Below are 26783 nucleotides of genomic sequence, written 5' to 3' on the forward strand. Positions count from 1 at the left end.
ATTAGAAGACCAATTGAGTATCTCTAGCAATGAGACTCTCTTGGAGATGCAAGAAATGTTAGATCTCTCAGAATCTGATGAATTAGAATTCCACAGGCAGCTCCAGAATCAAATTGAAGAAAATAACAGAAAGCTTGGAAGAAGATCCAGACCTTCAAGAAACTAGAAAAATCTGCTCAGGCTAGAGGAGCATCTTGAACTGACTGTGAGCCAAACCCTGTACATTTTGTTCAAATTGAAGCACTTTCAGTTTTATCTACTTATCTTTAAAGATATATGTTAAGGATGTTTTGTAATCATCAAGTGTCTCTTAATTTATGGCTACAATTCCAGTAGACATAAATTGGGGGAGATTGTTGTGAATATGTTGTGTACTTGATGATCACTTAAACAAAATGTCTAAGTAGATTTTACTTAGTGAAATAATGTAGCACTCGACGGATAAGAGTTTTAGTCTCGACGGATAACTCATTATAGTCCCGACGGATGATTAACTTATTATCCACCGAGTGAGTAGCTTATGTAATAATAAGTTTGTAGCACAGTGATGTATGCACCTTTGTATAGAATCTGTAGTAGCATATAAGTCATGTTGACTTTAACTAGATATGCAGAATAGGTTGATTAACTGTACATAAGCAATGTCTTGTAATTCTGTATAAGTGAAATGAAGTCAAGTGCCAAAATAGCTACCGACGGATGATTAACAAAGCTTCGACGGATGATCAAATGACTATCAACGGATGTTTAACATAGCAGTCGACGGATGATCAATTAAGTCATCGACGGATGATCTGAAAGTCGACGGATGATCATATCAAGATTCAAACATCAGTTGAACAGTGAAAGCTGACACACAGCCGTCGAGTTGGATACAAACACACTGTGAAAGCCCATTAACTGGGTAATAGAGGACAAAAAGCAGCAAAGATCAAGACTGTTAGATTTTATATGTGTTCAGTTCTTTTGACTTTGTAATCTTGGTAATATATAAACCAAGAGAGTAGCAAATAGAAAAACAACTGATATAGCTGAGAAACATACAAACAGAGAAATCTTTGTAAGCACAATCTTTAGCATTTCCTGTATTCTCAGCAGTTCTATCTTTTGTAAGCAGCTGTGAGCAATTCTGCACACAGAGTCCTCTCGATATATTATATATATCTCTGGTGGAATTTTTTAAATCCACCAGAAAGTTTTGAAAGACTCTTGTTTTTAATTACTTATGTTTTGATTCATTCAAGTTTACATTCCGCATTGTGCTAATCAAAACAAATATATCCATAATCGAGTTGAACATTTTTATTTCAAGAAAAAGGTTCAAGAATTCCATTCAACCCCCCTTCTGTAATTCTTGCTATATTGTTAAGGGACTAACAGTAAAAAAAATGATAGTTGATAATGGTAGCTCCGTCAACGTCTTATTTCATCATGCCTTTTCCCGAATGGACATTGGAGGTCGAAGACTTGAAAACTCCCGAACACCTTTGTATGGGTTCGCAGGCAATGAAGTCCATGTGGTAGGAACTATCGACATGCTAGTACTTTTTGGCTCTCCACCGTGTCAAGTTTGGAAGGTAGTTAAATTTCACGTGATTAGTGCCTCCTCTAGCTTCAACGCCATATTAGGGCGGACAAAAATCACTGCACTGCGGGCTATAACATCTATTTCCCACTTGAAATTGAAATCCCCCACAGACTTTGGTGTAGGAGAAATGATCGGTGATCAAGCAACAGCAAGACAATGTTACCTAACCACAGTGTCTCTAAATAAAAAAACAGATGAGGAATTTGAAGTCAACCAAGTGTTTGATATCGACCCCAGATCCCTCGTTGATTCACCTACCGGTAACTCATGTTTAACTGTTGAAGAAACTGAAGAAATTGAAGTACTCGAAGGGAACCCAGATAAAACCACGACGATCGGCAAAAATCTCCCTGAGTCGTTAAAGAAGGATATCACACGCCTTATTCGCGAATTCACTGATATATTCGCTTGGGATCCCAAAGACATGCCAGGAATCCCCGAGATAATTGCACGCCACTCTCTTCACATCAACAAAAACATCACACCGATACGGCAGAAGCGTCGAATATTCTCTGACGAAAAGAAGGCAGCTATCAATCAAGAAATTGACCGACTCCTCGAGGCAGAATTCATCGAACCCGTCCAATTTCCTACATGGATATCCAATATCGTGCTAGTGAAGAAAAGCAATGGAAAGTGGAGAATGTGCGTCGACTACTCGGATGTCAATAGAGCCTGCCCCAAGGATTTTTACCCACTCCCAAACATCGATCAGCTGATCGATGCCACAGCAGGAAACGAACTCCTTTCCTTTATGGATGCATTTTCAGGGACAACCAGATAAAAATGGATTCCCATGATTGGGAGAAAACAACATTCATTACTCATTGGGGGGTCTTCGGGTTTCGAGTTATGCCTTTTGGCCTAATTAATGCCGGCACGACTTTTCAACAGATGATGGACACAATCTTTGGGTCGCAAATAGGAAAGAAAATGATAATATATGTGGACGATATGATAACTAAATCTAAACTCGCCGCTGACCACTCACTTGATCTTCGTGAAACCTTTGAAAATGCCCGAAATCATAACTTGCGCCTGAATCCTAGCAAGTGCTCCTTCGGACTTACATCCGGCAAGTTCCTGGGATTTCTGGTCACACAACGTGGCATCGAGGCCGATCCCGCTCAAACAAAGGAAATTCTAAAAATGGACGATCCAAAATCCATCAAAGACCTGCAAAAGCTAACAGGGTGCACAGCAGCCCTTCGAAGATTCATCCCTCAGTCATCCAAAAGATGCCTCTTATTTTTTGTCGTCATAAAAAAGGCCTCAAGATCAACATCTTTCAAATAGAACGATGAGTGTAAATATAGCTTTACAGAACTCAAGGCATTTCTGACAAACCCCCCAATCCTCACTCGTCCCATTTCAGGCGAGGTGCTGCGAGTTTACATGTCGGCCTCCGACGAAACAGACGCGGCTGTCTTTGTCCGACTCGACGAAGGAAAGGAGGTTCCTATATACTACATCAGTCACGCGCTGCGAGATGCTGAAACTTGATATCCTCAGATGGAAAAGCTCGTGCACTCCCTGGTCATCGCCAGTAGGAAACTACGACACTATTTTCAAGTAGGAGAAATTCATGTGTTGACAAATGCACCTCTTAAAAGAATCTTACACAAACCTGATATGACGGGAAGGCTCGCAGTATGTACTATTGAATTAAGCCAGTTCTATATTGAGTACAAGCCACGAACAACCATAAAAGCTCAGGTCCTCTCGGATTTCATGGCGGAATGCCAATTCAAGGCCAAACAATTGAATCCCGAAGAAGTTCAGTTACGACCATGGCTACTGTTCGTCGATGGGTCATCAACCACCAACTCGGGGGGAGCAGGAATAATTCTGATCAGCCCAGAAGGATTTAAGATTCAGCAATCCCTCAAATTTGAATTCCAAGCAACGAACAACGTAGCTGAGTACGAAGCATTAATCGCGGGTTTAAAACTGGCAACAGACCTCGAGGTAGATATTATCGACATATTTGGTGACTCCCAGCTGGTGGCTAAACAAATAAGCAGAGAGTTTAAAACTCACAATGAAAATATGGCTAAGTACCTCGCAATCACACAAGAGCTGCTTAAAAAATTCTCTTCGTGGAAACTCTCGAATGTTGATAGAGCGGAAAACCAGTGGGTAGATTCCCTCGCTAAGTTAGCTTCATCTGATTTAAAAATCAATCTCGATCCAGTATATGTTGATACCCTGACATCCCCAGCCATCAACACACGAGCAGTCCACCTCATCCAAAACAATCCTGACTGGCGAAAGCCCCTTCTTGAGTATATCCTGGAAAATAAGCTTCCCTCGGAGAAAAATGAAGCTCGTGCGATCATGTTTAAAGCAAGAAACTACTGTACGATAGGCTCGGTACTGTACCGACGTTTTTTAACTGAACCCCTGCTCCGATGTCTAAGCCCCGAGGAAGCTGATCATGCAATCCTCGAGGTTCATACAGGAATATGTGGGGAGCATCTCGGAGGAAAGAACCTAGCTCTTAAAATTATTAGACAGGGACTGTATTGGTCCACACTCAGGAAAGATTGTGAGGATTACGTTCGAAAATGCCAGGCGTGTCAATTATATGGAAGCGTAAGTCACCGACCCACGACTGAACTCAACTCGATTCTCGCCCCATGCCCATTCTTTCAATGGGGGATAGATATCGTGGGTCCCTTTCCAAAGTCTAAGAATCAGTGTCAGTATATTGTGGTAGCAGTCGATTATGCGACAAAATGGGTCGAGGCAAAACCCCTTTCCAATCCAAGATCAGAGAGAAAGAAATGATTGAGTTCTTCATGGAGTATGTGGTCTTTCGATTTGGAATCCCAAGGATTTTAGTCTCAGACAATGGAACGCAATTTATGGGGGCACAATTTGAGAAAGCTTTAGACGATTTGAAAATCCAGCATATTAAGGCCTTGGTTGCGTATCCACAGGACAATGGCCTTGCAGAGGTGACGAATAGAACCATTATACAAGGATTGAAGAAAAGAATTGAAGAAATTCCCCGCTGCTGGGTTGACGAGCTCCCAAACATGCTGTGGTCCTATAGGACAACTCCCCGAAGTGCAACCGGCGAAATTCCTTTCCGCCTCGCATATGGGGTCGATGCCATCTTGCCCGTCGAGGTAAGCTTAATTTCCCCAAGGGTAGAAGTCTTCGATCCTTCCCTCGTGCTCGAGGGATTGTGTTTTCATAATGAATTGCTTGAAGAAACGAGAGAGGAATCTCGGCTCCGCATGATCGCACAACAGGAGAAGACTGCAAAATACTTCAACAAAAAAGTCAAGAACAAGCATTTTGAGGTTGGAGATCTCGTGTTTCGAGATTCCACGGCATCTCAGCCCACCATTTCAGGAAAATTTAAGCCAGCATGGGAAGGCCCTTATCAAGTGCTGAAAGTGGTCAGTGCAGGAACCTACGAGCTCTCACATCTCGATGGCCAACCAATCAAGAACGCCTGGAATGGCATTCACCTCAAGAAATTGTATCAATAATTAGCTTTTATGTGTAATCTTTAAAACTTAAGGCTACAACTGCCATACCAAAGACCAACCCTCGATGCAATGAGGGTCGTTATGAGATCCCCATCGAGGAATACTTAATTTATGAAAATGAAAGCCTCTAAGTTATTTTGAAAAAACACCAAGTGGAGTTAATAAATTCGACCACACGAAAAACTCAGTGTTATAACAAATACCAAGTGAAATAAATATTCTTGATAACTGCGAACTGTGTGTAATTTAACTATCACAACACATGTTTTTCAAACTAACGTTTATGAAAAACCTACACTTATTCATGAAAGAAAAAGTAACATTCCCTGGGCACAAAAAAAAAATAGCGCGATTAGTTCAAACAAGGGTACCATGACACAATATATTTCTGGAAAGCGAACTTTTTAACTACAGGAAAGTTATAACACAACACAAACAGCCTAAGAATGAACGCAAGTCAAACAAACATTTTAAGCATCTGAGACAAAAAGATCTCCTTGAGCACAATACACGGAGTACCATCAATTAAAACATAAGATCCATCGACCACGATTAACAAGGAATATCATAAGTCTAAAGATCAATAACAGAAAAACCTAAGTTCACGACCTCATGGAAACCACGAACCAATAGTCAGTAAATAAAACTTAAAATTCATACATCATTTACGGGGCATTCCCCGCCTTCAAGGTTTATCGGTCGGATCGTCAGGCTGCGAGGCAGCGAGGTCAGCAATGTAATCCTCAAACGAGTGCCCCGTGGTATCGAACCTCGCTCCCTACATCATCTCCAAGGGCGTTAGCGATGTCCTCGACCCCTTTCTGGACTTCTGCCCTCAAAACAGTATTCTCATCGACAATCAGTTTGTACGACGTATTCATTCTGTCGACGTGGCGCTCCCAACCTTCACATTTACTTCTCATGTCATCGCGCTCCTTCTCAGCTTCTTGAAGCTTCCGCTCGAGCTCCGACACCTTCGTACTCATTGATTGGCCCATAACATCCATCTCACTAACTTTCTTCGATAATGCAGTATTCGCATTGACCAAATCCACCGATCTTTTTTCTAACTCTGAATAACTCACACTCAACCTTTTCTTCTCCCCCTTAAGAGCGGCCACCTCAGCCTCCAACCTTGTTCGAGCCTCGTGGTTACCATCAGCCTTGAATTCCTCCACAATATGCATGAAATCCGCAAGGAACTGTCACAATTCAAAATTACAAAGGCCAAACAATGAACAGATAAATATAGAATATTATAACTCAATAAAACAATACACCAAAACGAAATTCTCATACCCTCCAGCTCGACTCTTGCATCGATCAGCAAGATCATCTCGACGTCGACCATCGTAGGCAACGACATCTTGGGGAAGGTGATAAATATTAAAAGCCCTTAGCGGCACAGTAGCCCCGCCCGTCCAACGCTCACTAGACTGAATCTCGACTCTCACAACTTCTTTCTTCGATCGAGGCTCGACAGTATTAGCCATTAAAACCTTGTTGCCCACCAAGGTGATGGTTTTATTCACCCCGCTACCTGTCGCAGTCGGTTCCATAAACTCATTTCCACCCAAATTAACATATTTCTCATCCCGACGACTTCTCTTACGAGGGATCAGGCCCGTCCGCTCCACATCCGACACAATTTTCCCAGGATCTTCCACAACTTTATTTCCTTGATCGTCTAACAGTTCTATCGACACAGAATGTCTAGCACCCGACATTCCAGCCCTAGAAGGGCCAGTTTGTGTGCCGTCGACATTCTTCCTCGAGGCACGCTGAACGAACAACATCATAGCTTTGTCCATTTCCCCCTTAACACCGCTGTTCAAAATCTTCTGCAAGGAGGCTCCAGCCACTAATGCAAAACAAAAAAAAGGGGAAAAGCTCGGTGCACATAAATAAATAGTGAAAAAAACAAGTATCGACATAAAAGATAACAGCTAAAAAAGAGAGAAGAAAAAATAAATAAATAATAACAGATAAGATTAATCATTGGAAATTCCCCCTTACAATCATGCATCTCCAAAAAATCAGGGTCCTTTAACTGCAGATGGGTGTACATCGACGTCAATCCATGAAATTTGTTCAAATACCTCACATCGCATTTTTCGAGTTTATTCAAGTAATCGATAGTAAGCTGATTTACTTTCCCACACGGTTTGACAAACTCTAAATCTGGCCCCCCAAAATAAAGCCACTTGGAGTGATACCCCGAGTTAGAAGACCGAACACTAACAATCTTAATCCTTTTATAAGGACAGTCAAAATAAACATGTCCGTCATGATACCTAACAGCATAGATCGAGAAGAAAAGTTTAAAAGAGGGAACCAGGTTCCTATCACAACAAAGAGCAACGAACCCACTAAGCTGTGCGATGGAATTAGGCGTCAATTGGCTAACCCCACATCCAATAGCCTCAAACATAGCCAAGAAAAAGAGATGCATAGGCAACCGCAGTCCGAAGTGGAATAGTATCACCGGTATCCCGTGCATCCCATACTCAGGCATCATCCACACTCGCTCATCAGCCGTCGGTACTCGATAGCGGTAACCATTCGATAAATCCATGTATGACTTCAACTTACTCAACGGAGGGTCCTTGGTAATATAGTAGCTTAAATAGTTCAGACTTGTCTTACCCCAAACTCTTCCATTCCCGAACGAAGACTATCTTCAACAACTCGTCGCCTCTTTTCTAATGTTCCAGGACTCAAAGAGGGCGAGGGAAGGGGCCCTATATGAATACCCCCCAAAAACTCGTCTTCATTCATAAAGTCAAAAGACCCACATTGCTCTAAGTCAGGAATTTCCAAATTATTCAAATTCAAGAAGGATTCCTGATCACCGTCCTCGCGAGGTCGTTTACCAGGATCTCGATCGGAAACAATACGAATAGAAGATGAACTAGATTGATCCATGGATAAATGAAAGTGGAAAGCGAAGCAACTAATTGAGAATAGAACGCAAAAACAGAAAATAACACGGTTAAGTAAGAAGATAAACTTACAGATAGTTGCTACAATAACGAGTTTTAGAGGCTGAGTGGAGTTCCTCCAGGTAGGCGCTGCAGTTTTGATAAGGAGAGAAGGAGCCGAACAACCAATTCCTCAATCAATGACTCCCTGAAAATAAAAAGCAAAACAAGCCAAAAAAGATTTTTTCAAATACTTATACGTTTCAAAAAAAAAACAGCAAAAAACACGCACAAACGTTCATTCTTATTTTCCTTATCTTCGTCTTTATTTTATACACTTATTACTAACACTTATTTTCTATGTGTTTATTTCAATGTTTTGTTCATGTTCCCAATTCCCAAGTCGTAAAACAAATAAAAACGCAAATCTAAAAGATAGTTGCTCGAACTAGGAGGGGGACAAATGTTGGACCAAGACAATATGGCCCAAAAGAGTTATAATTAGGATAAGAGAATCATGTACCTGAGGATGACCTCGGGTTAGTACCCGAGGTTATAACATTTTCTCATATAAATACAGGAGGGTAAATTTGTAATTTCAGGATGAGTTACTAGTATTTACAAAAATGCCATTAAATTTGTATGGGAGAAGTCTATAACCTAATGGGAGTTACCTGAGGTCATCCGCAGACCCATTTTTCTCTTAGGATAATTATGGAATACAATGTAAAACCCAAGAAGGTCCATTTTGTAAGATAAAGCTCATTTGGGACTTGGTATAAATAGAAGACAACAACCTCATTTGAGGGGGTTGGAAAATTAAAGTAAAGATATCATCTCCTAAAATTATAGTCTTAATAATATAATATTATTGTAGACTTATCAAATCCTAACAAGTAACCGGAAAACAGAGTATATGTTACTACCGAACTCAGAAAATGGTAAAGATTGTTATGTTTGTGAAAGCTTGCACAAGAAGTTGAATTTTGCAGAGAAACAAAGAACAGTTCCAGAGAAGTTTTTACTCGATAATTAAACATTAAGCAGATATAACGAAAAGAAATGTGCAAGACCTAAAATACACAATACTTGTAAGAGTTCAGCCAAATTAAATGAAACCAGGCGGGAAAGTTTGTTACTTGATGAACATAAAATATATAAAGACTTTAGAGTTGTATGAAAAAGTTCAACTTGGTTATGATGCTATTGTTATGAACTTTAGTAAGTAGCCTGGCAAACACATCAGCTAACTGGTCAAAGAGCACAGATCACACCAAGTAGCAACAAATAGCAAAATATCCACAACTTCATATCTGAGACAAATTTTAATTCAAAACCTTGAGTTTTACAAGATATTTGAAATCAGGGACCGTGTTTTTTTTCTAATTCTAAGTTGTCGCGTGAGAAATCGTTTGTATGTTAAGAGGGAGATAGGTTGATGGAGAAATTTTGGATAAAAATGAAGTTAGGTTAATACTACTTGGTCTTAATCATCGCTGAGTTTAAATCAAATAAGGCAAAGCAAAAGACCATTGTGATAAAACTAACTAGTCTTCAAAAGCATCATGATTTGAAATCAACTTAGGCAAAGCAACATACAATTAGGCAAGTAAATGCTAAATTATCTAAATAACAATGTTCACTAGTCACACTAGAACAGCACATCTTAGTGCGAGGAATCCCAAAAAAACTAATAGAACAAACATAGCCAACAGAATCGCCTCATCTCGTCTACATTTCTGAGATGAATGTTTTTCAGACGAAGCCTAACACACGCAACCATACAATTAGATACAATGACAGAGAGGCATGCACCAAATAGTTCCGAGGCATCTATATGATCAAGGACACATTAGGTGTCCTAACCGACAATTAGGCAAGCAGATTATGATAAGTTATCTAAATGGCATTGTTCACAAGTAACTCAAGTAGACAAATGTCACTGCCAGGAATCCCAGAAAACTGATAAAACAAGTATAGCAGATTAAATCTACATCTCCGTGTCTGAGATGAAAGTTTTTTAGATAAAGCCTTACAGGTAACCTTAAAACTTGACATAATAGTAGAAAGGCATGCATCAAGTAGTTGCTAGTCATTTATGTGTTCGAGACAGATTAGGTGTCCTAATTTCAGTTAAATTGGTAATTTGGTTACTGAAGTACTTCTGCGAGCTGCCTATAAATGCGTCAACCAGCAAAATCTATCCTCAAACTACTTGTACACAGTTTGTCTACATAGCATATTCCAACAACTTATACATTGCTTTCTAAGAAAAAAATGGCGAGGATTGCATACCTGATGATGTTGACTGTAATGGTGGTAGGTGCTTTCATGATGGTGGAGCAAGGGGAAGCTTTTACATGCGGAACATCACAACAAGAACGTACCAAGGCACTCTGTGATCCATTTCACAGAGGTGAAGTGCAGGATCCATCTGCCGAGTGTTGCAGCGCATTGAAAGCATTCCGTGAAATGGCCAAGACTAGAGAAGAGAGGAGGGAGCTGTGTCGATGTGTGCAGGAACGTGCCAACAGGAACAGAGCTGGTGTTCCTGGTCCAGAGGGTCGTATTCCAAAAATCGACGCTCTCCCTGGAAAATGTGGACTTCCTTTCATTTACTCTGCTGATCGTAAATTCGACTGTAACACGTAAGTTCATTTCATTAATTGTTGTCACCCTTTGTCCTTGTGATCAATTTATAAACAGCCCAACCATGTGACTAATTTATTTTCTTCTTTAACACCTATGCAGCGTAAACTAAGCTGACCTCCCTTGCATGGAAAAGCTGTTGAAGGAAAGACCGATATGCAATAAATCTATGGTCACATTGTATGTGCCTTTGTACTAAATAAAATTATGTGTAATTGTACCTCAGCCTCAGTTGGTTCATAATTTTCACTTCAATAAGAAATGCAACTCCTCTTTTGCATCAACTGTAACTTTTTTTCTGAGAGCTTGCATCAAGTGTAACTCATGGAGTTTCACAAGTGTATTGCTTTACTACGAGTGTTCCTCACAAAATTTCAAATTAACTATAATGCAAAAAGATAATAGTGTTAGTAAACGCCAGCAACACACGCTCCTTAACATAATTAGAAAATCGTACTCCAAAAATATGGCAAATTAATTGAAACACAAAGACAAAACAATGCGGTTCAATTAGTTAATAAACTTTATTTATAGTAGAGATGTACGCGGTTTGGATCAGATCGGTTTTGGGGTAAAAGTCGAACCAAACCGCGAATAGCGGTTTTAGAAAAGTTAGTGTTTTATACGCAAGATAGAAAACAAAACAATATATCTGCAAACGTGTAAAGGTAAAGTTAGTGTTTGAAATATTTGAGCGGTAAAACAAGAAATTCAAATCAGACAGGAGAGATTCGAAAATTGAATGAAAAGTTATTACAACTCAATAAACAAGTACTGGTCAATACGTTAACATTATTCAAATAACTTGTCAGGATCTCTATATTCTTTTCTTCTTCACCTCTTTCTCTCCTACACACATTTCAATTTTCAATCCTCAATGGGAGGCTGCGTTTCAACGAATTTATTAAATGAGAACGATGAACTTAACCCTATAGGGATTGGCCATCACATTGTATCTCTCACTTCCACTACTTATGGCCTTCTCAATCTTGATCCAACTACAACTCCTCCTCCTCGAATCACGCTTAAAGATGATGCATTAGCAATAGCATCACCTGAGGTTATTAATTCTTGGGAGCTTATGGCTGGTTTAATAGAGAATGAGGTTACTAGTAGTAGTAGTTCTCGGTTTCGTGTCTCTCCTCTTCCTCCTCCTCAAGCCTCTAAGCGTGTTCCGCTTAGAGATCTAGAAAATTCAAATTCAAATATTGTTTCTAGAACTACTACCCCTGATTCATTAGACGGGCACAGCTTTTATGAAAAGCTGTGTCCGCCTAATGGAGGTAGTAGGGTTGTCGTTTATACGACAACCCTGAGAGGAGTGAGGAAGACTTTTGAGGAGTGTAATGCTGTTAGGGCGGCTTTTGAGGCACACGGGGTTAGTATTTGCGAGAGAGATATCTCGATGGATAGAGGGTTTAGAGAAGAGCTGAAAGAGCTTATGAAGGGGAAAGAGGATTCATTGCCTCCTAAGGTGTTTATAAAGGGGAGATATGTAGGTGGAGCTCAAGAAGTGTTGAGGATTATCGAAGAAGGGAAATTCGGGGAATTGGTTCAAGGGTTGCCTAGATTGAACAATAGGTTATGTGGGTATGTTTGTGATATGTGCGGTGGTGTTAGGTTCTTGCCTTGTTTTCGATGTAATGGGAGTTGCAAGATGGTTAAGCAAGTTAATCAGGCGACTGAGGAAGCTAAAATTGTTGGCCTTGGCTTGAAGAAGCAATCGAATAATAATGTGGTTGTGGTCAGGTGTTCTGATTGTAATGAGAATGGCTTGGTGCAATGCCCCATTTGTACCTGATTCCTATATATCTGGTCCGTTTCCGAAGACTTGTCTGTATTTACTTCTCCTCAGATATATCATAAATCTACTTGACTGTCATTTTACATATACTTATTAATCATTTGCTTCAATGCTTTTGTTATATGCTTGCTTAATTAGAAGTTAAAACGGTTAATTATATGAGGACATCAGTTGTTTCATTATGATCTGCTTATGGGATGCTTCTGATATAAATTAGTTATATGCTCAGATGCTTACTTACCCTAATTAAGGATAGATAACTTTTTAAATGTATATGTCACACAACAATAAAAACTATTGAATTGGCATAGGTTTCATACTGTACTCGCTGAATTTATGAAAGAAACAAGGATTTGATTCAGATTAATTCGACTTCATATTACTCTCTCGTTAAATGGAAACCCTGTGGCCATGTTGATCTGGTTACTATCTATTAGAATACCTTATGATATGCTACAAGAAATACAATTATTTTGGCACTCCCCCAACACACAAATAATATCTTTGTATAAACAGTGCACGAGAAGCATCCTGGTCGGGGGCTTAAGTGACCGAAGTGTCCTGGCTGTTGATGTAGTTATTTATACAGAAAAGTTATATGGAAGGCACTTTGGTCTCTGTAGTAAAATTAATCTTTGTATAAGGATAGTTCACTGGATTTAACGCTACCAAAAGTAGAGTCTACAAACAAATCAAACACTTCCAGGTCCTTTTTGTGGCTTTGCCCCCTTACCAGATAAAAAAGTTAAATAATATCCCTAGTTTTAGTACTTAAATGATATGATATTACTAGTGATAGTAATTAGTACATGCTTTAGTGTACTGTTAGCCCTCCCATATGAAGCAAACTAAATATACACAAACACAAGTTAAATCACTAAGGAATACGGAACTACATGCATTGACTTGGTTATGATCATCTTGAATTATGTGCTCTAATCGTTTCTAATTAAATGAGTTCATATGCTAGTATTATGAAATAAGTTCATAAAACTAATGTAGCGGACTTAAGCTACGCAGTGTCAAAGCACGAATTCTGGAAAAATGAACTTTATTCTTTGTTGTTTTTGATCAGGTGTTATAACTGAAATATGGTATAAAGCCTTAATTTCTTTCATTTTTAACAACTAATTAGTTAGGTTGTATGTTTTTGCAGTCAGGATCTATAAACTCAAGCGCACCACTGTAGGTGTAATGGGAGTCGCAAGCTGCTGAAGTTGTTTGTCTCAAGAAAAGCAAAATAATGTTGTCAGCTGTTCTGATTCTAATGACCAATGCGAATGGTCTGGTGCCCTGCGCCATTTGTACCTGATACCTCGTGCTCCTCAGTATCTGGTTCGTTTATTCAAGACGTGTGTATGTAAATACTTAGTACCATCCCTTAAACTGTTCTATTATGATGTATGTCAATTCACATAGTAACATTATGCTTCGACACTTTTGCTGTATGCTACTACATAAAAAGTACTCATTTAATTAGATGATAAGAGCAGTAGTTTCATATACACCCTAATAGGTTAAGGGAATCAGTTCTTCCGCTTGAAGAAGTGTTATCCTTTATAGGATTATTTCTATTTGTCCTAGTATTTAGCTGCCCCCTCTTTTCTGCTATATCAGTTCTTCCTTTTTGCTTGATGCGCAATACTTATTACAAAATGATTCATTGCAAGTTTTTGAAATGAAGCTCGAAGAATCTATACTAATCGTCTAATCTTGTTGGATCATATGTGACCAGTTTTAGATTGCCTTGCAGGCTTGAATTTTGTCATTGAGAATTTCGTGGTATAGTGTGAACCCTGAATAAGTTTAATAGTCTCCTTGAACAATGGATATCAATTTGTTTGAGCCACTAACTATATAGTTTAGTCGACAAATGGAGCCAACAAGCAAATCAAGAAACTTCCTTTACTATTTGTGCCCCCTTATCTTATCGAATGCATACATATTGTCCCAAGTTTTAGTATTTTAGTGATAACATGTATTACAACTGTTAGTGTTTAAGTTCACTTGTTTACTGTCAAGTGTCTTTTTGTCAGGGTAATGGCCCTTAGTATTATAATTTGGGCAGAAAAGATCTTGAATCTTATGGTTTTTTCTATCACTTAAAAACGCAATATTTTTTTGCGTTTCCAATACAATCGAAAAACGCATCTATTACTTGCGTTTAAGAGTGATAATTGATTTTATTTACTTGTGAAATAATTCAGAAAACGCTGTTTAATTTTACGTTAATGGTTCAACGCAAGATTTTGATGCGTTTATTTGCGTTTGTGCTGATTCAAAAGAATAATATGATGCACTTGGGAATCGAACCCTGGTGACCAAGCACACATAGTACTGATGTGTAGCACAAAGTCACTACACTAGCATTGTTATATGTAAATAAATATAAATGCAATATTTATTAACAGTTTTTGAGTGATAGAAAAGGCCATCTGATCCATCTTGTGAGATTTTGGGCCTTCTCTCCCCAAATTGTGAGATTAAGGGCCATAATTCTTTTTGTCATGTACCACTCATTGCAGCAGCATTAGATGATTCTTAAGACATGATTTTCATTTTCTGGTGTTCTTGCTAGTAGGTTTAACTGAAATTAAGAGCATTTTACACTCATCTGGATGCTTTGATCTAGATTTCATGGTTGGACTTGGATACTTCGACTTTTAGCATTCGCGTGTTGTGATGAAAAACCTTGATCAAAGTACCAGACTACCAAAAATTTAGGGAAATAATAAAATCCAGAGTAATTTTTTAAAATCTAGACCATAAAAAAAGTGAAAAGACTAAAATGTTCTCCCCGGATGTACATCAACAATCCTAGTAAAAATTAATGTGAGGGTAATTAAAATTTATTATGAATTTATATTTTATTTGACAAAGTATAAATCAATTTAAACTTGTTGGGTTGGTTGGACTTTTTACTACATTTGGGCCCTAGGTGGGCTACTAAAATTTAAAAATCCTGTTAGAACTTGAGTGATAGACAAACCATGGACAGATGCAGAAAAGAAACAGAAGATTAATTTAAAAGAGCACGTGGTTAAGTGAGTGTAGTAGGCTCCTCAATGTCAGCCAAGCTAAAAAATTAACTAAATTTAATCAATTCGAATTTAAAAAATAATAATAACGAATATATCAAATTAGTGTGTCATGTATTGATTGATTATAAATTAATCAATAATTATATATAAATTTCACCAAAATTTTGAAACCCAACTTAAATCAGATAATATAAAAGCTGTAAGTCCACGAGGAAGTACAATTTATATGCTAAACAAAATTTTGCATTTAATTTTATCGTAAGTTATTTTGGATAAATGTAATTATATTGAGTAGAGTTATTTTGACCATTTATGAGTGATTTTTAAAAAGAAATTTAAGAAAGAAACTAGCGTGATTGTGTTTTAATTTATCTACTAAAATTTAATAGAGAAAAAAACGCTTGTGATTGGTCGGTAAGGATATCTCTGTTCTATTTTATTTTTTTGAAATATATCTCTGTTCTATTTATTCGTCTTCTTGTGAAGCTGATGCCACATCCGTAAAGTGACACATATCATTATTGTTGTATCCAATAATTCAGTGCTCAAAAAGCTAAAAATTTGTCCGGACAAGTTCATCGAGAGTGATGTTTGAATAACTACAAATAGGTTAGTTATTTGAGATTCTAAATAAAATTTTAAGAAATTTTGTACTCCCTCCGTCCTTTTGATTTATTATCTAAAAAATTGGATACGGAGATTAAAAAATATGTATAAAATAGTGAAAAATAGAAAGAAAAGTGGTTGAAGTGACGGGACCCATTGATTTTTAATGTATAAAAAAGAAATAATGGAGGTAAAAGTAGTGTGAAAACGAAGAAAAAGCGGGGAAATAAGGGGACATCCAAAAAAGAAATGAAATGGAACATCCAAAAAAGGAAAGTGTAAACAAATGAAAAAGACAGAGAAGTTATAAAATAGAGCTTCAACGACATGCTAGTGATTTCTTAAAAAATTGGCATCCTTTTTTCATGACTTATTACTAGGATACACTTATAAGAAATGTTGTTGGAGTTAAACTACAATAAAATATTCTAAAACAGTAGGTTCCATTTTTATAATAATATTTTTGAGTAACATGCTAGAACTCTATTAAAATTGCTATTAGGATTCAAAACTAAATTTTAATTTTATACTCGGATAACACTTGACATGTTTTAATTGTTGAGACTTATATTAATATATATAGGTCCAATTAATTTATAAAGAATATATCAATAGGTAGTTTACCTGTCAAATCATTTTTGAAAGGAATTTGAGATCTCTAACATTTCTCTTTTATAAAATTTGGCAATGAATATTATTATAACATGACATGGATCAACGTAGCCAAAATTATTAAGAGTAGTTTGGTTCGTGAAATAGTATGAATTTGGAATCAGAAATTTGATTTGTGATTGAAATTTTATTTTTGATATTATGTGTTTGATTTATTAAATAAATAAATTATTATACTATATAAAAGTAGAAAAAAAATATCATGATGATCACTCATTTCGTCCAAATATATCAAGTACGTCATTACTTTGCAGTTTGACTCAATATGATCATTAATTTAAAAATTTGAAAACCATCAATGATTAAATCAGTACAAAAATTTAACTTTTTAATAACTAAAATGATAAATAATTTTAAATTAGTATTCAAAATTGAGTGAAATTAGAAATAAATGACCAATTTGATACATTTAAATGAAATGAATGATCAAACTGATATTTTCCTTACAAAATCTGAAATAATTTTTTATTATTAATACATTTAATTCGATAATACTTTTAGTACGATAATAAGTATAAACTTTGGTATTTACCTTTTTTAATATAATGTTATCGCCCAAACCTGACAATTAATTAATTTTTTCTACTCCTTCCGTCCCAATAAATTCTTAGCATTTGAAATAGAGTGTTCGACACCCGCATTTTAAGGCTATTATTTATTATAGTTACATAAATTATTTTAAAAACTTTTTTTGTTGGAATCAAAATTAAATGTTTAATTTATTTATTTATTTTTTAAAATAAGTTATGAACTATACTAAATAAAAATCTTAAAATAAATGTTAAACTCTTCATTTCAAATATTAAAAATTTACCGGAATAGAGGGAGTACAATTTATTGATTAAATAATAATAATAATATATGTTTGAGCTTGAGCTGAAAATGAAGTCACGTGGACAATTTAAAATAATCTGAACTCCTTTATCCGATTGACTTTGAATTACTTTAGTTATATGTATTTGAAGTACTTAAAATTATTTAATTATAATATAATATTAAATTTTTAAAACACACAACTTAAAGGAGTACTCCACCTTCTTTATATATATATATGTTATGCCCGAAAATTGGTATAAACAATATTCAGATCAAGATTGATAAAATAGGCAAAATCGGAGGAGAAACGCCTAAAATTTAGGAACAAATAAGATTGTCTTTCCATGGAAGGAAAGAAGGCGCGCCCTTTGCGTAATCAGGACGCGCCCCATTGACTGAAAAGTTGATTGAGAGTTGTAATTGACCATGCCTTAAAGGCGCACCCTCAAGCATAGTGAGGAGGCGCGCCCGATTGTTTAAGAAAGGATGAGGAATTCCTTCCTATGGTAAGCCTTAGGGCGCACCCTAAGTAAGAGAGATGGCTTGGATGGGACTTCAACAGGATTACTTTGATGGGTTCTGTAGAAGATTCAAGGAAGATGGAGATTATTATTACTAACTTATTTGATGCAGGTACTCTATTGAAGAACCGCTTCCTGTAGCACATCTCCAGGAAAGGCGGTGTTCGTGGTCGCAGACCTCCAGGGGTATACCTGAACTGAAGGCCTCCTCCTGTAGTCAATGGGTGTCCTCATTGGGGATGTGGGGTGAAATCTGGTGTGTGCTTTGGGAGTTCTGTTTCTGTAGTCAACGGGTGTCCTCGCTGGGAGACTTTGGAGTATCCTGCACTTTGCACCCAAAAGCTTGGGATCACTTGTTCTGCAATCTGGTAGGGGCTCCTTATCGGGGGACAAGGATGCGTCCAACATTTGGGATGAATCATGGTTATACCTGCGTCTGCGGACTAGAGAAACATCTGGTAGCGGATGGTTATCCTTGGTCAGGGAGATGCCTTATCCGTGAAGTCTCGAAGCCGCGGACGAGTCTTGGGCCTTTGTGATTGGGCCTCATCGGCGGACATTCCTAAAGCTAGTAGAAGACGGTTTCCAGTGGGTTTCCTACTGGGTCTCGGGATAAGAAATCTAAGCCCATTAGGTTTCTTGTTCCCCAAGAACTACGTGGGCTTGATCCCCTATAAATAGGGGTACGTAGGCAAATTGTAAGGGATCAGAAGCGAGAGCGCAAAGGAGACACCATTAACCCTAAGCAATCTCAGCCCCCAATAATCACCACCACCAAACACTGTTCATCTTTTCCGACGAATACTGTTCATCGGATCCACCGATTACTGTTCACGTTTCCGACGAAGAACCGCCATCACAGATCTTGTTTCCGGCTACAAACCTCAAACTTTGTTGCTCCCAAATTCCTCCGTCAACAAATTAGCGCTAGAAGGAGGGGCTCATCAAGATCTGCATCTAGGAGGAAGGATGTCTCGATATCGTGATGGAAGTTCTGAAGAAGAATCTGATCACGGCTATGGACATGAACCTTATGTTCCGCCGATGACTGATCGTCCCACTCCGGACGTTGGGGGACAGCCGCCTGTGCTCATCAGTAACGCCGACTTGCTGGAACAATTATATCGCATGGGCGATGCTTTGAATGGCTTCGATTCAAGGTTGAGCACCGTGGAGCGGCACAAGACCGGGAGGGGCCTCCGTCGCAGCCGTACAACTCATGCACCTGGAAAAGCACCTATGACTGACAAGGACGCCTCAGCCGGCCGCGGCCACACTGGAGGAGGACGTGTGCCGATAACCCCGCGGCACCTGGACTATTCCAATGACACGTCCCCAATCATCGAGCTGGTGGAAGAAGATGCTAATGGTCGAGAAATCTCGCAGATGGATAACCAGGGAGTCACCCATCCGCACCGGTCTGGACGTAGTCATGAGGAATGCCGACAAGCGGAGTCGATGCCGGAGAATCAGCGACGGGGCTTCGCAGCTTTGAAAGACCGCTTGGGGATCCGCTTGGGCGATGATGATTTAAGAATGTTGTTGCTTGAATGGCAAAAAGAAGCTGATCGTGGAGATGTAACGCCCCATGATACAATGAGTGTGCCCCTGAATTCCCAGGAAAATCGGGAGCGACACCGCGATCATGAGAGAGCTCCTCCCCACAGATCGCTGGATCGATATGGTCGTGGATATGGGAGCGACCGTTGGAGAAGACCTCAATGGAGGGGAAGAGGTGGAGGCCGAGGTAGGTACTTAGATGGATATCGTCGCGACAATTACCGCGGCCACATTGATTCTCGCTGGTATAATCGAGCAGACATCGATAACTATGCGGAACATGATGATCACAGAGATGTGGAAAATTATGATCGCGGGACGGCTCGAGGCCGCGGTCGGGGTCAAGGAGAAAATCAGGGGGAGATCAAGATCGGAATCCCGAAGTAATTGTGATACTCGAAGACGCTCAGAACACAAACCAGCAGCAAGCCCCTCCAAGGGGGGGACCAAGTAGAGGTACCTCCAATGCAACCCCAAGGTCTGCAGCCTCAAATACAGACTATTCCGGGTGTGAGGACTTTCAATGTGGGAGATCTAAAAAGGCTGCTTAACCATCTGGAAGGTAGAGTGACAGCCACAGCTAAAATCCCTTCCCCGTTCTCAGTGGCGGTGAGAGAGGCACAGTTGTCGGCCGGGTAACGCAATACTACTAGTGATCTCCGTTTCCACGGAAACTCAGATCTTGTGGAATTCATGGGTCGTTTTAATATAGAGATGGATGTGTACCAAGTCCCGGACTTGGCTCGATGCCGGCTCTTGGCGGCAACCTTTATAGAAAGCGCCTAAGAGTGGTTTCAAAAGCTCGGGCTAGGAGTGATCACTTCCTGGGATCAGATGAAAACTCTGTTCTTGACCAAATTTCAAGCTGCGATAAGATATGTGCCCCCTGTCACAACTCTTGCCAATGTTAGGCAAAGGGAAAATGAAAGCTTGACATCGTACTTCATGAGGTTTAACGCTGAATCTACCAGCATGAGGGGGACATCGGACGAAGCCCTGAAAAGCTTTTTGATCGCAGGATTAAGGGTTGGTTCGGACTTTTGGAAGCACTTACAAGGGAAAGACCTGGCTACTCTAGCAGATGTCTTTGCTTTGGCAGAATCATTTAAAGTCATAGAACAATCTCTGGCAGAGGTACAACCGACTTCACAGGCAAGTCAGAGAAATAAAGCAAGGAAGAGTGATAGGTCTCCAAGCCCAAGGTACAGAAGGGGCAGTCGGAGCCCAGACCGGGTGAATATCGCGAACACGATGAGGGGATGGAGTCCTCCCTCAAACTATGACTATAGAACAAGCCAGTACACGCCTTTGGTCGCATCTATCAGGCATATCTTCGAGGTAAACAAAAATAGAGGGCTATTTAGAAAACCTGAAGCTTTATCATCATGGCAAAGCAAAGACAAGAAAAAGTATTGTGAATACCATGAATCATCGGGACATAACACGCATGAGTGTCGACATTTAAAAGATGAGATCGAAGCGCTTATCAAAGAAGGATACCTTGCTGAATGGGTAGTCAAGAAAGTAAGGAAGCACAAGGATGATAGGCAAAGGAAGAAGAAAGGCGAGCCCCGCAGGGGTCGAACAATGATACTCTGGAGAAAAATAAATTCGTCAGGGATGGCAGCATCCGAACAATCTATGGGGGAGATCCCGGGATGGAATGCAGTAACCGAGCCTTGGCAAGATATGCTAGGGAAACTCGGTTCAGACCTCTTACGGACATTCATAGGGTGGAAACTCGACCGCCCAAAGTATTTAAGGGCGAGTCCATGGATATTACCTTCAGAGAAGCAGATGCCCGATGGGTGCATCACCCCCATAATGATGTGCTGGTTATTTCCATCCAGATCGGAACCAAAAATGTCCGTAAGGCCTTCATGGATAATGGAAGCTCGACAAATATCCTCCACTACAGCACCTTTAGGAAGATAAGGCTACCTGATCAAGATATGTCGGGGGAAGATTCGTGGGTCTATGGCTTTTCCGGCACGGGAGTTAGATTCATGGGATCGATTCGGCTGCCATGTACTTTGGGGGAAAACCCATTGTCCGTAACAAAGATGCTCGAGTTTAAGGTCCTGAATCAGGAATCGTCCCACAACGTGTTATTGGGACGACCTTTTCTGCGGGAAATGAGGGTTATTACTTCAATCCACCACCTGACCATCAAGTTTCCAACGCCAAATGGGGTGGGGAGTATAAATGGCTCTCAGTATGACTCTCGGGAGTGCTATAGGCAAGCTATAGAGGCTTTAGAAAAGACTCCCACGCCGAAGATACATCAGACGATGATCGAGAAAAGAGCATTGAGCAAATGATCGAGGAAATCCGAGTCCATTATTATGTCGAGCAAGAAGATGAGCGTCCCTCTGGGCTGCCCCCAACAACGTTGTTCTTGGAAGACACAATCAGAATTGAAATGTTGGAAGAAGAGGAGGCCTCGAACACCATAGTCCAAGAAGATTTCAATGGGGAACGGTTAGAAGGAAGATTTGACGTCTTGCAAAGCCTCGAACAGGATGAGCATAAGGTAGATGCCCTTCTTCCTGAGGGAGCGTCCTTGCCCGCAAAATATATCAAGGAAGTTTATGCCCCTGCGATACAAGGCGCGCCTTCTAAAGAAGTCGACGCTCCTCCTAAAGGGGATGGGCCTTCCCTATAGGACAATGAAATACATGATTCGCCCGACCTGGATCCCCGGATACCAGTGCCAACAGAGAAGATGGGGCCAGCAGAAGATACAATTGAAATCCCTGTCGATGAAAAAGATCCAAGTAAAGTTTTAAGAATAGGATATCAGTTGGCACCAAGGTTGAAGGAGGGTCTTTCGATATTTCTCTTAGCGAACCTTGACGTATTTGCATGGAACCATTCGGATATGGTAGGAATTGACCCAGAGGTAATGTGCCACCGTTTGAATATCGATCCCAAGCATAAAGGGGTTCGACAAAAGCGCAGGGCCGTAAGCGGAGAGAGGGCTATAGCCTTAGCAGAGGAAGTAGATAGGCTCATGGACGTCGGACTAATTCGGGAATCCTTCTACCTTGAGTGGCTAGCAAACCATGTGTTGGTAAAAAAGCCCAACAGTAAATGGAGAACATGTGTGGATTTCACCGATCTGAATAAAGAGTGTCCAAAGGATAGTTTTCCCTTGCCAAGAATTGATCAGTTGGTCGACGCCATGGCAGGACATGCCTTTCCCAGCTTCATGGACGCATACTCCGGGTATAATCAAATTCCCATGTATGGGCCTGACCAGGAGCACACCTCTTTTATTACTGATAGGGGACTCTATTGCTATATTGGAATGTCATTTGGTCTGATCAACGCCGGTGCCACTTACCAAAGATTGGTAAACAAAATGTTTAAGAGGCAGATTGGAAAGACAATGGAAGTGTATGTAGATGATATGCTCGTGAAGTCTAAGGAGGCAGAAGATCACATCGCTGACTTAGCAGAGATGTTCCATATTCTGAGGAAGTATAAAATGAAGCTAAACCCTCAGAAGTGTGTATTCGGTGTGGAATCATGGAAATTCTTGGGATTCATGGTCAACCACCGGGGAATTGAGGCCAACCCGGCAAAAATCAAGGATCTGTTGGACATGAAATCTCCCACCAGCGTCAAACAAGTACAGAGCCTGACAGGAAGGATTGCGACCCTAAATCGATTTGTCTCAAAGTCATCAGATAGGTGCAAAGAATTCTTCAAGGCAATCAAAGGAATGGGGAAGGATTTTATGTGGACCCCTGAGTGTGAAGAGGTTTTTCTGAAAATTAAAGAGCAGTTGGAAAATCCTCCATTGTTGGCCAAGCTGGAAGACGGAGAAACATTGATTCTTTACTTGGCGGTATCTGAATACTCGGTTAGCGCGGCGTTGGTGATGGAAGATGCAAGCCACCAGTGGCCCGTGTACTATGTGAGCAAAAGGTTGCTGGATGCGGAAACCAGGTATACCAACATGGAAAAACTGGTGTACGCTCTTATTCTTGCGGCACGAAAGTTAAGACCATACTTTCAGGCTCACCGAATAGAAGTTCGCACCGCTTATCCGCTTCGGCATATTCTACACAAACCTGAATTGTCGGGAAGAATGTTAAAATGGGCAGTAGAGCTAGGACAATTCGATTTGAAGTATTGTCCTCGCACGGCAATCAAGGGACATGCACTGGATGATTTCATACTTGAGTTTGATTCTGAAGTTGATGACAAGGCCATAGTGTTGGCGGAACCTTCCTCGCAAGGAAATTCTCATGATGGTGAAATGGAGGAACTCCCACACCCTTGGTGGATATTACAGGTCGATGGGTCCGTGAACAATAATGGATTAGGTGCCGGGATTGTCTTGGTCACTCCGGAGGGGCACCGTTTGATGAGTGCTATCTATTTCAAGTTTTATGTCATTAACAATGATGCTGAGTACGAAGCTTTGATCAACGGTTTGAAATTAGCTCTAGAGTTGGGGGCCGTGAATCTGATAGTTCGGAGTGACTCCGAATTAGTTGTGAACCAGGTCAACGGAGGTTTCCAGGCCCGAGGACCGCGGACGGAGTTATATATGAGATGTGTGCAACGCTAATTGGAAAAATTTGAAAATGCCAGGCTAGAAAGCGTTCCGCGAGAAGAAAATAGTAATGCGGATGCTTTGGCCAGGATGGGGTCACAGATGGACAACGTCCAACTTGGACAAATCTCTTTGGGAATCCAGGAAATCCCGAGTTTTCCAGAGGTAGAGGTATTTCAGACGCAGGAAATCCCGCGAGAAAATTGGATGACCCCCATTCATAACTATATTCAAACAGAAGTTGTACCAGAAGACAAACTACAGGCTCGACGCCTTCGGTACCAGGCTGCAAAGTATGTTGAATATGACGTGATATTATACAAGAGAGGATTTAACCAGCCACTGTTACGTTGTGTGGATATAGAAGAGGGAAATTATATTCTCGAAGAGGTGCACGAAGGGATTTGTGGCAATCACTCGGGGGGTGGTTCGTTGGCATTAAAAGTACTCAGACAAGGATACTACTAGCCAACTATGAGAGAAGATGCCTTCAAGTTTGTTCGGGCTTGTGATCGTTGTCAGCGATTCGCCAACTATTCCAACGCCCCGGCATCCACCATTACCTCATTGGCAAGTCCTTGGCCTTTTGCCATGTGGGAATCGATCTCATTAGAGAGTTGCCCAAAGCAAAGGGGGGTGTGAAATACGCCGTGGTGGCTGTAGACTACTTTACCAAATGGGCGGAGGCTATGCCACTGGCCACGATCACAGCAAAGAAGATAAGGGACTTTGTTTTCAATTCCATAATATGCAGGTTCGGTATCCCCTACAAACTCATCTCGGATAATGGGAAGTAGTTTGATAGTAAAGAGTTAAGGAAGCTTTGTGAGGACTTGAACATCAAAAAGGACTTTGCCGCAGTTTATCATCCGCAAAGTAATGGTCAGACGGAGGCTATAAACAAAATCATAAAACATACCTTGAAGGCAAAGTTGGAAGAGAAAAAAGGAGATTGGCCAGAGGAAATGCTCATGGTCCTCTGGTCTTACAATACAACTCCCAGATCGACTACAGGAGAAACCCCATTTCTGCTGACTTATGGGTATGAGGCCATGGTTCCCGTGGAGGTAGGAGCTGGATCCCTCCGGAGAGACGTGTTTGTTGAGGAAGATGCAGAAGTTAACCAGAGACTTCACTTGGATTTGTTAGATGAAGCCCGAACAAACTCTCAATTTAAGCTTGATGCATATCAGCAGAGAATCGCAAGGTATTTTAATAAAAAGGTAAAATCTGTGCCGTTCAAGGTTGGGGATCTTGTGTTGCGAAAGGTTATGCCTAACACTAAGATAGCTCAGCACGGGGTGCTTGGAGCTAATTGGGAAGGAACGTACAAGGTCAAAGCTATACTCTGGAAGGGAACCTATCGCTTGGAAGATCTGGATGGTAAACCTATTCCTCGAGCGTGGAATACGGAACATTTACGGAAGTATTATTAGTAGGGTGTGGCTGTGTCCCCCTCATTTCCATGCTTAATTCCTATGTAATAGACTAGTAGCAAATGAATTCCTCCTAGCCTAGGGGAGTAGTACATATGCCTGCGAACCTTGGAACTAGCAGAAGGAAGAAAATTTTCAAATAATTTCCCCATAGAGCATAGTAGCCATGGGACTGGTGTAATTTGTACACTAGAGCGCATTATCAATAAAAAAAGAAGTTACTTCAAATTGCTTTATTTGCTTGGCATGAAAATTTTTCATTTGAAGAACACTAGAGGCGCGCCCTATGTTAAGGCGCACCCTATCGAATAATTGTTATTTCATAATCAAGATAACAAAGTATGCATACATGGAAGGACGCGCCTAAAAAACTGACGACGAAGAAATAAAAATATATGGCTAGTCAAATAAACTAAGGTAAAAGTCCTCCAGATTAAGGCGCGCCATTGAGCTGGCACTTAAGTAAATTATCGCAAGGGAATCGCTGATAAGAAAAAGTAATTATTTGTAAAAGAAATAAGGCGCGCCCTCATTCCTAAATGCTCCGGGAAAGGAGTCTATAGATCTCAATGACATGAGGACAATTTCGAGATCACATAAAAAGAAGAACACCCACAAATGAGCTAAATAAATATTCTCTAAATGTCAAAGGGCGCGCCCTGTAGTGATATAAGTCATAACAAACTGACTGAAGATTTATGGAAATATGATATAAGGGCACGCCGTCATAGAATTATGATTCTCATATTTTTTGGAAATATAAAATGGCCAAGAAAAAGTCGAAGCGCCTTAACAAATTTTTATGCATACTGAAAAAGATAAAATCATATTAAGCCATACGAAATGTCAGGGTAAAAGAGTAGCAAAAAATAAGTCGTACAACTTTGCACAACATCAAAAGAGGGCTGGCTCCTCAGAAGTATTTGAAACTTAAGTACGAATGCAGGAAAGACATAAATCAGGGCGCGCTCTGAGATTCGTCTGTTGGGGGAATGGTTTGAAGAGGAACAGTAGGATCAGCTTCAGGCGCGTCCTTAGAGGTTTCCTCTCTTGGCGCGCCCTCATCTTCTTCCTCTAATCCAAGCTCTACCCTCCTCGC

General features: G+C 40.1%; 4 protein-coding genes across 4 annotated transcripts; all 4 read left to right on the plus strand.

Moving 5' to 3' along the window:
• Positions 1–1388: 1388 nt before the first annotated feature.
• LOC141696460 (uncharacterized) lies at positions 1389–2372 on the plus strand. The gene has a single exon (XM_074500599.1). It carries the CDS (start codon positions 1389–1391, stop codon positions 2370–2372), a length of 984 nt encoding a protein of 327 aa, XP_074356700.1.
• A 728-nt stretch (positions 2373–3100) lies between these two features.
• On the plus strand, positions 3101–4378 carry LOC141696461 (uncharacterized). Its single transcript, XM_074500600.1, has one exon. It carries the CDS (start codon positions 3101–3103, stop codon positions 4376–4378), a length of 1278 nt encoding a protein of 425 aa, XP_074356701.1.
• A 5833-nt stretch (positions 4379–10211) lies between these two features.
• On the plus strand, positions 10212–10945 carry LOC141698061 (non-specific lipid-transfer protein Cw18-like). Its single transcript, XM_074502667.1, has 2 exons — positions 10212–10660; positions 10764–10945. The coding sequence occupies exons 1-2, from the start codon at positions 10290–10292 to the stop codon at positions 10771–10773; spliced, it is 381 nt and encodes a 126-aa protein (XP_074358768.1). The 5' UTR covers positions 10212–10289; the 3' UTR covers positions 10774–10945.
• A 486-nt stretch (positions 10946–11431) lies between these two features.
• LOC141696706 (uncharacterized protein At5g39865-like) lies at positions 11432–14097 on the plus strand. The gene is made up of 2 exons (XM_074500824.1): positions 11432–12476; positions 13622–14097. The coding sequence occupies exon 1, from the start codon at positions 11539–11541 to the stop codon at positions 12460–12462; it is 924 nt and encodes a 307-aa protein (XP_074356925.1). The 5' UTR covers positions 11432–11538; the 3' UTR covers positions 12463–12476; positions 13622–14097.
• Positions 14098–26783: the final 12686 nt, after the last annotated feature.

The sequence above is a fragment of the Apium graveolens genome, chromosome 11, assembly GCF_009905375.1.
Source record: "Apium graveolens cultivar Ventura chromosome 11, ASM990537v1, whole genome shotgun sequence".
In the NCBI taxonomy this organism is placed as follows: Eukaryota; Viridiplantae; Streptophyta; class Magnoliopsida; order Apiales; family Apiaceae; genus Apium; species Apium graveolens.

Coding starts and splice junctions, on each gene's coding strand:
- LOC141696460 (XM_074500599.1), top strand. CDS start 1,389: ATGATAGTTGATAATGGTAGCTCCGTCAACGTCTTATTTCATCATGCC.
- LOC141696461 (XM_074500600.1), top strand. CDS start 3,101: ATGGAAAAGCTCGTGCACTCCCTGGTCATCGCCAGTAGGAAACTACGA.
- LOC141698061 (XM_074502667.1), top strand. CDS start 10,290: ATGGCGAGGATTGCATACCTGATGATGTTGACTGTAATGGTGGTAGGT.
- LOC141696706 (XM_074500824.1), top strand. CDS start 11,539: ATGGGAGGCTGCGTTTCAACGAATTTATTAAATGAGAACGATGAACTT.